The sequence below is a fragment of the Suricata suricatta genome, chromosome 6, assembly GCF_006229205.1.
Source record: "Suricata suricatta isolate VVHF042 chromosome 6, meerkat_22Aug2017_6uvM2_HiC, whole genome shotgun sequence".
Lineage (NCBI taxonomy): Eukaryota > Metazoa > Chordata > Mammalia > Carnivora > Herpestidae > Suricata > Suricata suricatta.
Genome location: NC_043705.1, coordinates 23,627,301 through 23,643,066, shown reverse-complemented (window position 1 = coordinate 23,643,066; position 15,766 = coordinate 23,627,301). Strand labels below are relative to the sequence as shown.

General features: G+C 44.1%; 1 protein-coding gene across 2 annotated transcripts in view; it reads right to left on the bottom strand.

Annotated features, from left to right (window-relative positions):
* The window catches only part of SLC22A4 (solute carrier family 22 member 4), a 45,550-nt gene that overhangs the window by 9,832 nt on the left and 19,952 nt on the right, over positions 1-15,766 (bottom strand). For both annotated transcript variants that reach the window (XM_029942365.1, XM_029942366.1), the window contains 4 exons: positions 8,916-9,087; positions 4,895-5,021; positions 1,970-2,070; positions 47-261 (listed from right to left, as the gene is read on the bottom strand). In XM_029942365.1, coding sequence (XP_029798225.1) covers positions 47-261; positions 1,970-2,070; positions 4,895-5,021; positions 8,916-9,087 — 615 coding nt within the window. The remainder of the gene's footprint in view (positions 1-46; positions 262-1,969; positions 2,071-4,894; positions 5,022-8,915; positions 9,088-15,766) is intronic.

Below are 15,766 nucleotides of genomic sequence, written 5' to 3'. Positions count from 1 at the left end.
GTGTGGGTCTTTTCTTGTAAGCTCTTAATATTGGTCAACTTCTTACCTGCAGGTACCAATTGAATTAAGAGAAGCACACCTCCTCCCAAGAACAGTACTCCAGCTATGATATAGCGTCTGGGCAGAGTTCGCAGTAGGAGCCAGGCTGTAACGTAAGCTGGAACTTCAATCAAGGCCGAGAGGAAACAGTTCAAGAAGGCATCTCCATGTAAATTAGGAGCGTTGAGAGACAGAGCAAAGTAACCGACTGAGGTAAGCATCCTGAAAGACAACAGAAAAACAGAACTGATAAGAGGGTGTCCTAAACCGCACAATAATTCCATGATGGTCAAGAAATTGTCTAGATCTTTCTGTCCTGCAAGTAGCTCTGTGCTGACAGTGTGGTGTCTGCTTTGGATTCTCTCTCCCTCTGCCCCTCTGTCCTGCAAGTAGCCACTAGTCACACATGGCTCTTTAAAAGTAAATAAATTGAAATTAAGTAAAATTAAAAATTCAATTCTTCAGTCACACTAGGTGCACGTCAACCAGCTTAATAGCCACATGGGGCTATAGTAGCTGCTAAAATGGACAACTGAGACATGAAACGTTTTCATCATTGTGGAAAGTTCTATTGGACAGCCCTAGTCTAGATATGCCGACATTCAACAATACCTACCCAGGTATAATGAATTTCAAATTTCAATATTTTCTGAACAGCCTGTGTACATCCTCATTCCCTTACAACTATAATTTGAAGAAAGATTGTCGGTAACATCAGGAGCATAAAATCTGGATTTCATTCTTACCAAAAAGAAAAATGAAGAAACATAAGTAATACAGTAGGATTCACTTACGGTAAATTCCTATCAATTTATTAAAACTCACTTTGGAGAAAAGAATGAAAATCCCATAATGGTTCACAGCCTCACAGAGCACATACCACATACCCCATCATTACAGTGAACTTCCACATAACTGTGAAGCTTTTCTGTGCAAAAATTAACTGCCCTTTACAGACCCCTCTGTGTAGAAATTTGCTCATTATTGACATGACCAAAAAGCAGAGGATATCTGAAAAATATTTTTAGGAACACTGTTGGATCTTTTCATACATATTCTACTGGGTTGTATAGTACAAGGGCTAATGTAAAACAAAAGAAGAAACTGAACTTTATCACTCTAGGGATTTTTTGCAATGGTCACATTTGATAATAAGTGCAATGTAGGCAAAACTAGTGAATAGTTTATCACTGGCTCAGTAGTCTTCGAGATACTTTTGTAACAATGTAACAATGACGTATGCTGACACAGAAGAAATAAGTAGGTCTAGAATGAGGAAAGCCATGTGCTTAGGACACACTTGCTGAATCAAGGGGCATAACTGTCATTGATCTTTTCTAACTGCAAAACAGGATGGCCCTAAAAATACACTCTCTGCAGTCTCTGAACCTACAATTTCTTGTATTGCCGTTGTCTGGTAGGCAGGTTTTTTTTTTCTCCTGACTTATTTCTTGGTAGATACATCATTAAATGTAGTCTACAAATTCAGTGCATTATTTCTATGCCTGAAGGTCACTCAGTAGTTTGCTACAGGCAAGTGTGAAAAGCTTATCCGAAGTCCAATGCAGGTAGTGGGGGTGTTCTAATGTCACTGCTCAGGTGCCAGTCCAGCTTTGAGGAACAGGATTTAAATTACCTTCTCAGTCTCAGTCACCAGGAACATTATTGGTTTTAATCTCAATTACTTTAGGAGGAGAGGATCCTTCCCATGAAGGCCACACAACTGCGGACCTAAATATCCCTGTGACTTTTTTTCCAGCATCCAGTTCTGTGAATTGAATGGAGGCATTTCCAAATGACTTAGAATTCTATCATTTTTATTTTGTCTCAGGAAGACTTGGGCCTTGCTCTGATATTCCTTGTGGATTAAAGAAAATCAATTGTATACTTATGTGCTGCATGTCACATTTCTAGACCATTTATTACTTACCACAACAGCAAAGACATAACGGTTATTGCGGCAATATTCCGAGTCCTGAACAGGTCCAGAATGAAAATTTTCTGCTGGCTTGAGAGTTTTAGTTCCTGTAGCTAAAACAATGCAAATAACCATGAGATGAAGAGGCTAGTGAGGAAGTATCTTCAACCAGGAAAGTGTGGGAAAGACTAATGCTTGTAACTGCTTCGCCTTGAGTATACTCAGAAGTCTGGAATTTGAGGGGAATAAGGGCATCTACATATGTGATGCTTATTCTAACACTTTAAAATACTTGTGGCCCATTTTAGACAGAAGCCTTTGAAACACTGAATAAAAAAAAGAAAAAAATGAAATATGTAACACTGGCTTCACTGTCTCTTTATATGAAGTCTGACCACTAACAGCCTTTTCTTCACTCACAGTCATCACTGTGGTGACTTTAATCACACTGAGCTGTGACCCTTTGGACCTGTGATCCTTAGGGTGAAACAGCTCCTAAATGCCTTGGGGCTCATGTCTGTTGTCTAAGAGTTGGAACAGATTTAGGTTGACTAAAGGACCTTGGGCAAGTGATTATCTCCTCTGAGCCTCAGTTTACTTCTGTGTTAAAAAGGTATAATATTTGGGAGTTGAGAAGAATACATGAGATTTATATATATATATATAAAGCTTAGCACAATACTTGAACTGTGGTAAATGCCCAATACATTTTAACTATAATTATTGCTACTACTGCACCATTGAGGAAAAGGTGCTATCTGGCTAGTGGCAGTTGCTTACTGCCATCACTGGGCTTCTCTCCTTTATTTTTAATTTAACTAAAGTAAACTTGCCATGTGTTAGGGATCTAGACAACCAAGCTCAATGGAACTTGTAAAAAAGTTACAAGGCTCTGAGGTGGGAAATCTTTTGGGTGATAAGAGGCTGAGGGGCACCTGGGTGGCTCAGTTCTGCTCACGTCATGATCTCACAGTTGGTGAGTTTGAGACCCATGTCAGGCTCTCTGCTGACAGTTCAGAGTCTGGATCCTGCTTTGGATTCTGTGTTTCCCTCTCTCCTTCTGCCCCTCCCGTGCTTGTGCCCATTCTCGCTCTCGCTCTCTCTCTCTCTCTCTCTCTCAAAAATGAACAAATAACATTAAAAAATATTTTTTTAAATAAAAGGCTGAGGAAGGAGTGTCTCCTATGAAGGAGTAAGACTGCCAGACTGACCTTTGTAGCAGGTGCTCTCCAAATATGAGCATCCTTCTTCCCAAAAATAACCAGACACTCCCTCCTGCAGCTTGCAGACATATTACCTTTCTTCTTCTACACTATTTGGAGTGTACAGTTCTAGAAAATGCCCCTGGCAGTAGAACCCTGTTTTCACAGCAAAGCCCCTGCATAAACTACTGGGAACTAGAAGTCTTCCTGGAGGGTTCTGGAAGTGGTGCCATGAACAGATAGGACTTGGGCACTGGATCCATGCTAACACTTGGCGTTTCCACAGGGGTCTTTATGAAAATGCAGATCACCCGGTCTCACTCTGGGCTGCTGAATCTGAATATTTCCTTGGGCCCTAAAGCCTATATTAAAAATTTTTTTTAATATTTATTTTTTGAGAGAGAAAGAGAGAAACAGAGAGATAAAGCATGAGTGGGGGAAGGACAGAGAGAGAAGGAGACACAGAATCTGAAGCAGGCTCTATGCTCCAAGCTGTTAGCACAGAGCCCGATGCGAGGCTCAAACTCACAAACCATCAGGTCATGACCTAAGCCAAAGTCAGATGCTTAACTGAGTGAGCCACCCAGGCACCCCAGGAATGGAATTCTTGATCTGAAGAATGATGTTTGTCCCGGCAGCCCTCCGGGAGCTTGGGTTCCTGGCACTGTAATTAACACTCCAGCCATCTCCAGGATATCTGCTTCTGAACGAGGTACCAAAGACCAGGGACAGAGGAAGCCCTCAGGGTGGAGCAGTGGTGTGCCCACCACTCTTTGAGAGTTCTGCTTTCTGGGGATGCCAGCAGTGCCGACTTCAGTGTGGGCAGGCATATTGTTGCTGCAGCTGCCCTAGTATTCTTGGGATGTCCTGAGCAGTCCCCTACCCTTCTTCTAGCCAGGAATGTCTTGCTCCACCCTCTCTATTCATCTAAGGGCCCCCACCCCTGGTTCAGGCCTGTCTATTCAGCTCTGAGTCTGTCTATTCCCTTTCTCTGCTGACACAGAGCATCCACTCCTTGGATACTTAGCATTTTCTCCCTCCTGGCATCATCTATGTTTCATCTAATCTTGTTGACGCTCTTAGCTACATGCTATGCTCCTTAAGCATAGGCGCCGCATCTAATTTCTTATTTTCTCAAGGACCTGGCACAGGGCATGGATGGGACACTGCGAGTCCTCACTGACTGTCAGGAAGTGCGGCTGCCACCAGGGAATGTCATCTTTTCTGCATGGCCTCCTGCTTCAGGGGTGAACCCTTGAGCCTGTGCCTTCACACCTTTAGGTTCTAGACATGACATAGCATGACTAAAGCCATATACAGCTTCCTCAGCAACTTTGCTACGATTCCAAGTACAGCAGGGAAATCTTGCGTGGAATACCCTTCAAATCCATTTATTCCCACTTAATCTGGACATTCAGATTATGTGGTGTGCAATTGCACCAGGGATTTGAAGGAGTACCAGTAGAAAGTTGGGAGTAAATTTGCCAAAGGGAAGGGAATTAGTATTTAATCAACACTTGCTGTATGCTGAGCAGTTTACACACATGATTGCACCTAATTCCTACACAGCCCTTTGACATGGGTTTTATCTCAGAAGTGAATCATCGCTGTGTCTCTAAGAACTCCTACAGCGCGTGGTATATGCTGAGCCCTCAAAACACATCGGATTAAATTACATTCTCAAAAATCAAGAATGCATGGCAGACCTCAAGAGGGCACATCTGCAAATGCTTACCTCCATAGGATCAAAAATCACCACCGGGGCAGCTTTGTGGTTCATTTTTGCAGCTTTTTGGATGATATTTTCAGCCTCTCTAAATCTTCTCTGGGATATCAACCACCGGGGAGATTCAGGAATAAACCTGGAATACAGTTTTAAGGGTTTATAATTTTTCAGAATAGCAAGCTTTGATACTGTTCACCATAAAAAATTAACTGTGTTTGAGTGTAAGCCAGGGCAGTGGGAAAGAGTCATCTCAAATGTAATAGCCAGGTTCTGGCTCATAAAGGAAACAATCTAGTGTCTTTTTAGTACATCCATCCCTTGGAGAATTCCTGGGGCCCAAGTGACAAAGCTCAGAAGTTTATCAGGTAAAGGATGGCCAAGGCAACTGTGCTTTCTGGGCTTTTCTTACAGTCAGAAGAGAAGACGTACACATGGACCTCCTCCTGTGGGCTACCCCTGCAGCTCTCAACAGATTCCCAGGCCAGTGAGTAACCAAACCAGTTTTGGGAAGACAGTCAATGTTATCTTTTTTTAATGTCTAGAAAGTTAATTTTTTAAAATTAAACACAGTTGACTTCTATTCTTTCCTAATCTTTCTATTTTTTTAATACTTATATTTATATTTTTCTATTCTTTTCTACTTTTTATTTCTCAAAATCTCTTAGCCATTCTGCCATTTTTCTCTTGTTTTTTCTTACCTATTTGTCAGTACTCAGTTGTCCCAGAAAATAAATCACATGTAGCAGATACAGGGGCCTCCTATAATTACAAGTGCCCCTCCAAATTCCTCAATAGGAATTAATCTCAGAGCAAAACACAACTTATCAAATGGCCAACCCTCAGCTCACCTCCCCGGCCTCTTAGCACATGGATTGAAAACTAAATCCAGTTTACATTTTTTGGAATATACTCTTAGTTGGTCCCTGTAGCAACTGTGATGTTAGATCACTTCAGTAATTAGAGCTTCGCTGTCCAAAAGAACTTTCTGCAGTGTTCTCTAGATGTTTTGTCCAATACAGTAGCCAGTAATCACATGCTGTTGAACTAGTGTAACTAGTGTGATTGAGGAAATGAATTTTTAATTTTATTTACTTTTAACTAATTTTAATTTACATAGCTGCATGTGGCCAGTGGCTACTATATTAGTGCAGAGTTTGAGGTCTTACTTCTCACCCACTGTCAACTTCATGTATATATACATATATGCTTTACTTCTGAATCTGATCAATATCTTTCCCCCACCAGGTTGTTCTTGGATGTACCCTACCTTTCTTTCCACAGGCTTTGAGGGTCATTATTGACCTCAAGTTCCTAACATCTAGTCAGTGAAATATTGCAGAGCTTCCCCCATATGGTGCATCTATTGGCTCTTCCTCACCCTCCCTATGCATACTGCGTTTGTACCTATAGTCACTACTTGCCAAACCTTTCAAACGGAACTTGGGACAGGGGTGCCTGGGTGACTCAGTCAGTTAAGCATTTGACTCTTGATTTCGGCTCAGGTCATGATCTAACAGTTTGTGAGATCAAGCCCCACGTCGGGCTCTGTGCTGACAGCACAGAACCTGCTTGAGATTCTCTCTCTCCTTCTTTCTCTGCCTCTCCCCTACTCATATGTGCCCCCCATCTCTCTCTCTCTCTTTCTCTCTCTCTCTTTAAATAAATAAATAAACATTAAAAAAAAAAAGGGAACTTGGGACATAAAAAAATTCCCAAACCACCTGTGGGGCTCTGCATGGGTTTACTCCCATTTCCAGGCCACCATACTCAGGGCTGCTGTGAACTCTATTTGGATTGTCATGGCTTTTTACTGCATGGAGAATCAAGTCTAGCTGATTATTTCAAAAGTTAGTGGAGTGCCAAATGAGATTGTACACTATAGCCTCTCTATAGATTGAAGTCAAGTTGACCAAGGGATGAGCATTATTAGAGAGTCTCTATCACACACTGAGCAGACAGCAGGAAGTGCAGCAGCCCTAACCTGACCCCCTCTCGCCCCAGCCCACCTGAACTGATGAGCATGGCTTCAGGAAGTCTCACTCTCAGGGATGAGATATTCATAAGAAAGCTATTCTGTTTTTATAGGAAAATAATAAGACTGTGTTGAACTGTCAGCGCAAGCACTCAGCTCTGTAGTGCTGGCCCCAGGCTGCCCTCTGTCTGGGGCAGTCCTGTCCCTGGTACAATGTGCCCACAGCCAGGAGTGCTCATGGGCCAGCCTGTGGGCAAACAACAGAAGAAAAAAACCCTCCTTAGGGCAAGAGTAAGGCAGCTCCTCATGGGATGGAACATCTTAGCTGGAAACCAAAGGGGCTGACCTACCAGAGTAGTTCCTTGTTGCAGGATCTGGGCCTGAGGCAAAGGTCCAAGCCCCAGGAATTAAAATCCCTATTAATCTCTTATGGTCAGTCAGGGCCCTTCTATTTTTATTCTCCTCTCTCTCTCTCTCTCTCTCCCTCATAGGACCACATACTAATAAGGCTGACTATAACATATTTTAGAAGTACTGGTCTCATACCAAAATGGCAACCAGAGCCACAGACCATAGATTATAAACATCATTCATGTGAAGAGGCAGAAAATAACCTTTGGAACCTTGGGAACCTCTGATCACCCCCATCTTTTATAATAAATTCAGTTAGCAAGGGAATTATGGAAAAAGGGACAGAAGATGTGATGAAGATAATGATATGATGATGATGATGATGGCTCTCATTCCAGAAAATTACCCTTCTCTTGTAAATCTGGGGTGCTTGCTTGGAGACAGAGTTCTGTTGTTAACGGCCTGTCCTTATTTTACCATAAGCTTTCCTGACCCTCAGACTGGGTTCCAGAAGAAAACTCCAAATCCGAGTAGTAGCTAACCTTTATGACAGTGTCTCTCAAATTCCAGAGAAGTAAGAGAAAAAAGTGCTTTCTTCTTGCACACACAAGTACGCCAAGAATTCACACTGAAAAACATAGTAGTCTTAGAGGTGATAAAAAGACCGTAGCTGGTAGTGGTCCAACCTGAGCTATCCGATCCAACGAGGCCAAATTGTGCTGTCAGCCTCCATGGCTGTCTGACAGTTGCAAGAAGATAAAGGACCTTCTGGCAACTTCCTAGGCTGTGTCCAAAGGACAGGGAAACCACGAGGCCTAGTCTAAACCATGAGTTTTCTTAAAAGTGGTCAAAGAAACTTTCATTGTGTGTAAGCAGGTAGAGATCAAGCAGTTTGGTAGAACCTGTCACTGCTGGGAGATTTGATATTGATAACCTGAAACCAAACCGATAAGGAGTAATGGGGAGGGAGGAGACACACCAATATAAGAAATCCTCTTTCCTCTTGCTTAAATGTAGGAGGGAAACCAAAAATACAGAAGAAATGGGGAATCCCCAAAAAGAGGGTGCAGCTGGGACTGTATTCCAGGATTCTAATCTCTTCTCTCACCTGAAATTTCCCCCATAATCATATTGGATGAAAAGGGGACCCAATATCTCCAAACTTAGTTATTCTTGCACCAATGTGTCAAAATTGGGTGGCAGGATACGGAAGGAGAGAACATTTCTCTAACAACATTAAACGAAAGTAATTCTCTCACCCTCAAGACAAAGCACATAAATAGGAGCATCCTGCATGTTAATCATTTTGTGATAGAGAAGACCGAGGAAATGACACTAGATGAATCCATAAGGAGAAAGATTTCCTAGCGACAGGAAAGTATCAAAAGAGCAGGGTGGGGCACAGTTAGAAACAAGAGAACCCCCATCTCCACAAGCAACATCAACGAGCAACAACGGACAAGAAAGAGTTGGGTGAGCCTCACTAGGGGTGGGGAGTCAGGTTTCCTGAGAATGGACCGTGGAGAAGCAAACCCCAGCACACAAGCCCACCCACAGTGAGCCAGATGCTCTCCTGGCTCCGAAGCCCGGGCCTCAGCCAGCTGCACTGACACCACGCAAGCCCACGCCAGGGGGGTTGGCACCAGGCTCTGGCTCCAGGCATGCTGGCCTGCGGCAGGGGGCTGTCTGGGACCCAGCCACACTCACCACCACAGCGGGATGCACAGCACCCCCGGCACCGTCAGCGCCAGCAGCAGCATCCGCCAGTCTCTGATGAAGTAAGCAAACAGTGGCAGCAGCATGTAGCCAACTGCGAAAAATGTGCACACTCCTAACGTGGAGAATATAATACGAACTGACTTGCCAAGAATTTCAGTTCCTGTTCAAAACAAGGGAGGAGTATTAGCATTTTAACTCACTTTGATTTTTGCTGTTTTACATCATTACCTGGCAGTTAAAGTTCAAACTGTGATTACTTGGGAGGCATTTGTTTGCCTCATGGCCCGGAAGTGCAGGAAAGTGGGGTCACCAGGACTTGTCACCTTAGAGAAGGATGAGTTTTCATGAGATTTTAGACGAGCCATAGGTTTATCTTTTGAAGGCCATCTCATGTCACAGAAATATCATGCCCAACCCTGAGGGGTAATCTCTTCTGAGAATGCCACATTTCCAATGCCCCAGGTTGAGGAGCCAACAGGTGTTCCAGGAGACTGTGGGGGCTCTTCTGAAGGGCGCTGCGATGCACGGAGCCCCTCCCACAGTTTCACACTGTAATCAGACATGGGGTCTTAGGAAATGGTGGAAAGTTCACAGTTCATCTTTAGCCACCCGTGAGCCCTGAGAAATAATAAATAGGATCCACCTGGCTCCTGAGGTACACAGAGCAAGGCCTCAGCACCCAAGCCTGAATTCCCCGCAGTCATATGGTCCCCAGAGGTCAGCCCCAGGCAGACACAGTCTATTCAGACCAAGGAAAGAAAAGGAACTGGTTTGCTGGCCCAGCAGGTGGCAGCTGCGTAGCTGGCCACACATGCAGGGAACTTCACAGAGCTTCCCCAGAACACCACAGAGGGCCAAGACTGCTTGGCACTGGGCCCTGGTTTTGGGAGAGCCACACATGGATGGATGGCTGTTGGCTCTTGCTCTGCTCAGTGCCACAGGTCTTCCAGAGACATTGCCTGCTTTCTTGGGGTTCTTGGTTGAAATGGGGGAGTTCAAGAAGAAGCTCCTTCTGTTGTCACAGAGCTGCGGGCCCTTTCTGGAGTCCACTCGGTTCTCTGCCCTGAGACAGAGATCTGGCCAATGGCAACAGCTCTGCTTTTTACTTGAGATCTGCCCACCACTGCAGAAAAGTAACCCAGGAAACACAAAACAACAATCAAAGGACCATTCAGGCTTGTCTTTCAAGAGATATTTTCTCAGATGTGTTGATATGTCCTGAGCACAGGCTAAGGAATTAAGGGCTAATGCCAGAGTAGCAGTACAATTACAACCATTGACGCTGAGCAGCATGGGTTGAATTGTATGGGTCCATATACACAAGCATTTTTTTTTTTTTAGTAAGTACACTATGGTACTGTAAATGTACTTCTCTTCCTTATGATGTGCATAATAACATTTTCTTTTCTCTAGCTAACTTTATATAAGAATACACTAATAAAACACTCAACATACAAAATATGTTAATTGACTATGTATGTTATCAGTAAGGCCTCTGATCAACAGTAGGCTCTTAGTAGTTGAATGTTGGGGGAGTCAAAAGTCGTACATGGGATTTTCAACTGTGTGGGTGAAGGAGGGGTCAGTGTCCCAACCCCCTTGTTCATGGGTCAATTGTATTTGGCTAGTTTCCCATTCTCACTACTTGTTCCTTGCTCCCAACCCATTTCTTCCTCACTCAGCATGACTGAGAGGTTTGCCTTAGTGGTTCTCTCTTCAACAGTCATTTCTAGAAAGCAGACTGTTAGAAAGAGCCAATAATGTGTGCCTCTCACATCCCAGACTGCACACAATAGCTCTACCACCTGAGGCAGGCTTCAGCCTCTCCACTAATTCCAAAAATAGGGCCTGACTTCTTTGAGGATCACGGGTGTTAATTTCAGATATTTTCTTACCTCTCTAAGGACCCTCCTACTACTCCATAGGCAGACTCACCACGCCATGTTTCTAAACACTTTGGCTGTAATTATCGTGACGTGAGAATAAATAGGGGGTGTGTTACTCCTAAGCAGAGATTCAGAAGTGAAGCAGCAGAGGGTTTAGTTGTGGAAAAGAGCAAGTGCACAGGACCAAGGGAGAATCCTGTAGAACTGTGAAGCAAAGGAGGCCCCCACCCCATTCTTCCACAATCCTGATAAGAGAAGAAAAGAAGTGACACCCCAGGGTGCCTGGATAATCTGTCTCTAAGCTCAGTGTGAGGCCAAAACAGTTGTTCTGACTTTGCAGGGTATCCATGGGGGAAAGAGCTTTTTAAATCTACCTCTCTGCCTTTCTGTGGAGCCACGTGGATGGCATGAACATGAAGAATTGCTCGTTAGCAGAGCTTCCTGCTCTCTGTCCTTTAGATCATCACCCCTCTAAACATCATCACCATCATCTTCATACTAGCATTCATTTTTGAGTGAGCACTTTGAGCCAAGTTCTAGACTAAGTGTTTACATTCATTATCTCTTTGAAGCATCACAATAATTGTGCAAGAATGAATATTACTTCTGTTTTATACATAATCAGCTGAGACTTACAGAGTTGAAGAAAATGGCCTCACTTTGTACCTAAGTAGCAGGTGGGGCAGAGAGGATTTAAGTCTGCTCTGTTTGAACGATGGATACCATCTAGAAAATATCACTTGGAGGCAAAGCCTGGGCCCTATCAGGCAGCCAGTCACTTGAGATTCCTCAGGGAGACAGTCATGGGCGATGGGTCAGGCCGTGCTCTCCTTTAAAGAAGTGAGGATTTACGTTTTCCCTTCCTGGCCTGGTCTTTGAACTAACTGGACGCCAACCAGCCCTCTCAGAGGAACACTAAGAGAGGATTCTGCAGACTCCTGCAGACCTTTCATGGCCTCTAGCTGCCTCACAGATGACAGCAATGACTTCTGCTGGTTGGGAATGCCTGTCCTGGCCTTGTTTACTCCCTAGGTTTTTACTCTTAGTTGGTCTTTGTCTAGTCGGTTCTTGGAGTGTTTCTTGGGAGTGAGACTCTGTCATCTAAGCCAGAAGGGCCTATCCTGGGTAGGAGTGTTTGCCCTTTGCTTGCCACTACCCCCTGAATCTAAGTATCCTCTCCAAGAGGGTACTCTCTCCAAGTGGGTGACTCGGGGAGGGCCAGGCTCACTTCTGCATTAATCAAGGCCCTTCTGTGGTAGTCATCCTGGGAACCACTAAATCCACTCCATATGGAGACAGGACATACTCTTCCATAAATGACTAACAGAGGCCTGTGGCAGACCTCAGCTCAAGAAATAAGAAAGTGTGGCAGGTGCCAGAATGTGGAGAAGGAACCAGAGGCCCCTGGGTTGTGACTACAGAAACCATGTGCAGAGAGGCATCTGCAGAGAGCCTGGGCTCCTTGACAGAGAGGCATCTGCAGAGAGCCTGGGCTCCTTGACACTAGCTTGCTACTTGTTAAGTCTTACTTCATGGTGTTCTTATTACAAGGACTGAGATACTTTGTGTAAAGTGCCTGGTAGTGTAACTGGCATATGACAGGTGCTCAGGAATCGCTAATCCTTTTATCCTGGTCAAACAATTGAAATGTGCTGGATGTCAGAGAAATGATGGGAAGTACAGTGGCTTTGACCAAGAGTCCCAGTGGAAGACTCTTTGCTCCCTGGAAAATACTCAGAATTCCCTCCAAATTAACAGATATTTCCCTACTCAGGGCTATGTCTCTCCCTTCTATGAACCTAAACAAGTAATTCTAGTTAAAAGTAACATTTCCTATCTCTGCATACTCCAGCATCTAGTCACCCCTACCTCACCCATGTCCCAGATCCTCAGTAACAACTGCATTGACTGCCTCTGTTGATCAGATGTAAACTCCTTGAAAACAGACAAGCATGAGTCCTTGCTCCTCTCTGGGTCCCTCCAGATCTTTCTTCACATGATGAGTGCCAAAAAAGGGTGCCAGCAAGTTTCTGCATCTTTTTAATGTATTTATATCCCATCTCATCCCTTGAAGTCTTTGAGGTAGTTTATAATTTGAATACAATAAGATAATGGTAACATTAAAGTAAAATACAAAGAAAGGCAAAAGCTATGCCTTAGAGAAAAGAACAAAAAATATGCAACTGATCACTTCAAAAAACACTATGGTCGTTCTTTAAATGGTTAACCATAAAATTACCATATGACCTGGCAATTCCACTCCTAGGTATATATCCAAGAGAACTGAAAAACACATACCCACAAAAAATACCTGTTCTCATATGTTGATAGTAGCATTCTTTTTGATCGCCAAAAAGTGGCAACAACCCAGATGTCCATTAACTGATGTATAGATAAACAAGATGTAGTGAATCATTCAATGGAATAATGATTCATGCTATAGCATGGACCAACCTTGAAAACATCAAGTGAAGGAAGTCAGTCACAAAGGCCACATGTTGCCTGATTCCACTTATCTGAAATGTTCAGAATAGATGAATCCATAGAGACAGAAAGTAGATTAGTGGTTTCCCGGGACTAGGAAAAGAGGAAAATGGGGAGTCACTGCTAATGGGTACAGGGTTTGGGGGGAGGTGATGAAAATGTTCTGGAGTTAGAAAGAGCTGGTGAATTCTAAAATTTGGTGAATATACTAAATAACCACTAAAATACACATTTTAGGGGCTCCGGGGCGGCTCAGTAGGTTAAGCATATGACTTGAGCTCAGGTCATGATCTTGTGGTTCATAAGTTCGAGCCCCATATTGTGCTCTGTGCTGACAGCTCAGAGCTTGGAGCTTGCTTCAGATTCTGTGTCTCCCTCTCTCTCTACCCCTCCCCCGCTCATGCTTTTTCTCTCTCTCTCTCTCTCCCTCTCTCTCAAAAACAAAATAAACATTAAAAAAGTTTTAAATACACACTTCAAAAGAGTGAATAGTATACAAATTACATCTCAATTTAAAAACACTTTAGGGGTGCCTGGGTGGTTCAGTTAAGGGTCCAACTTCTGCTCAGGTCATGATCTCATGGTTCGGGAGTTGAAGCCCTGTGTCGGCCTCTCTGCCGTCATCAGCACAAAGCCTGCTTCAGAACCTCTTATGCAGGTGCACACACTTTCTCTTTCTTTTTCTCAAAAAAAAAAAAAAAAAAAAAGAATTAAAAAAACACTTTGAAAATATGTGGCTCAAAAAGACTGCACAATTAATAAAGTTAAATTTCAATTTTGCCTGAGCTTTCTGGTAGCCAGAGTTATAAAGGAAGATGCCATCAGTCACGTACTTATGAAAAGGAAAAACACAAGTAGACACCAGAGGAAGCAGAGTTTTAAATCGTTCAGCGTGCTGGCACAAATATTGCATAGGAGGTTGATGTTAAGAGTAGTAGGAAAATTAATGGATCAGTCAAGACAGGAAGGCAGTTAACGGTGCAAAATAAATTTAAGCAGGTAGTTATGAGGGATGAAGAAGGAGCCTGTGCAATTACCCAGAAAGCTGTGGGTGGCGTAAAGGCATTATTTCTGGGAAACAGTGGGACATGGTGAGGGGCAGCTGGAGTGTAGGCAGGGTCAGTGTCATTGGTCCTGGTGGTCATTTCCTCCCAAACCAGAATGATTCTGGCAGTACCCTCACTTCCAGGGGTATCCACTTCATGCTCCTTTGGCTAGCGTTGCTCCTTCTCTTCCTTTTCTTATCTCCTGGGACTCTGGCAGGTTTTATAGTTTTTAAAAAGCAGAGCAAGGAAAATATCCGCTTCTGCATCATTTTGAGAATGGGAGAAATTAAGCTTGCGGAATTGATGGGAAGTCTCTTAAAATGAGATTATCATCGCAGAGTCTTGCTTGCCCTTCCCTAGAGCCAGAAGGCAAAAGAGAAGGCGCAGACCCCAAACTTCAGTTTATTTTGCTCAAAACCCGGAATTTGCTGTTTTAGCCCTGGAACACTAGAGAGTGCTGTTGTGCTGCAGGAGAAGCCAGCCGCCACCAAGCCCTGGCACTTAGTGCCAACCACGCCACCCCGGCCCAGGGCACTGACACCGACAGTATGCTGCTCCTGGGGCACGCTGGTTTTCAGTGACATTCTTAAATGTGCAAACCAGAGAACTCAACACAAAGAGTCTCATACAAGGATACAAAAGTGGTCAGTTTCCTGCCGAGCGCAGTGGAGTAAAACTATAGCCAGGGAGCTCTGGGACCCAGGCAGGTGGATGGGAAGCCTGTTGCACCCAGGAGCCAGCTCACTGATCGCTGGCTTATACATCTGGGCTCTGACTGATTGTACAGAATCTTACTCTCTCCTTGTCGCTGTCACTCTTCTTAGCACGGGGACAGGGAGGGGAGTAGGTTGCAGTGTTAGGGCCAGCTAGGCAGGATTTCCCTGCAGGAGGCTCTCCCAGCCTCACCCACTGAAACAGGGGAGGCTCCAAGGCCCCAGAAGCATCATATGCCCCTGGAAAAGCAGGACTCAATGCTGGTTGGTCAGTAGAACCTGGGAGACACCATGACTGGGACAAACCCCACCTGGCTCCCAATCCCAATGATAGGGCTTCTCTGACTTCACCATGATTTCCTGTCTTTCCCTTTCAGATCATCTTTTAGGCCCTCCTTAAAGGAATCTGCCAATCTCAGGCAGAATTCTCTATTTTGGGGAGACCTGTTTAGTCTCTGGTGTGTGTCTGACCGAAGCAGAACCACAAACTGGGCTTTTTGGGTCTAGGGAGGATTCTCCCTAGGAAGATGGATTCTGGGAGATTTTGCCCAGGAGAAAAAATAGGCTTTACTCAAGAGCCCTGTGTCCTTGGGGCCATCAAGCATTAGAAGATCGCAATTTCATCCTAAATTGCTCCAATTTCTCATTAATAGCACTCCTGGCCTAAAGCTGTGTGTCCTCCACACAAAGGACCTTCTTTTTTTTTTTTT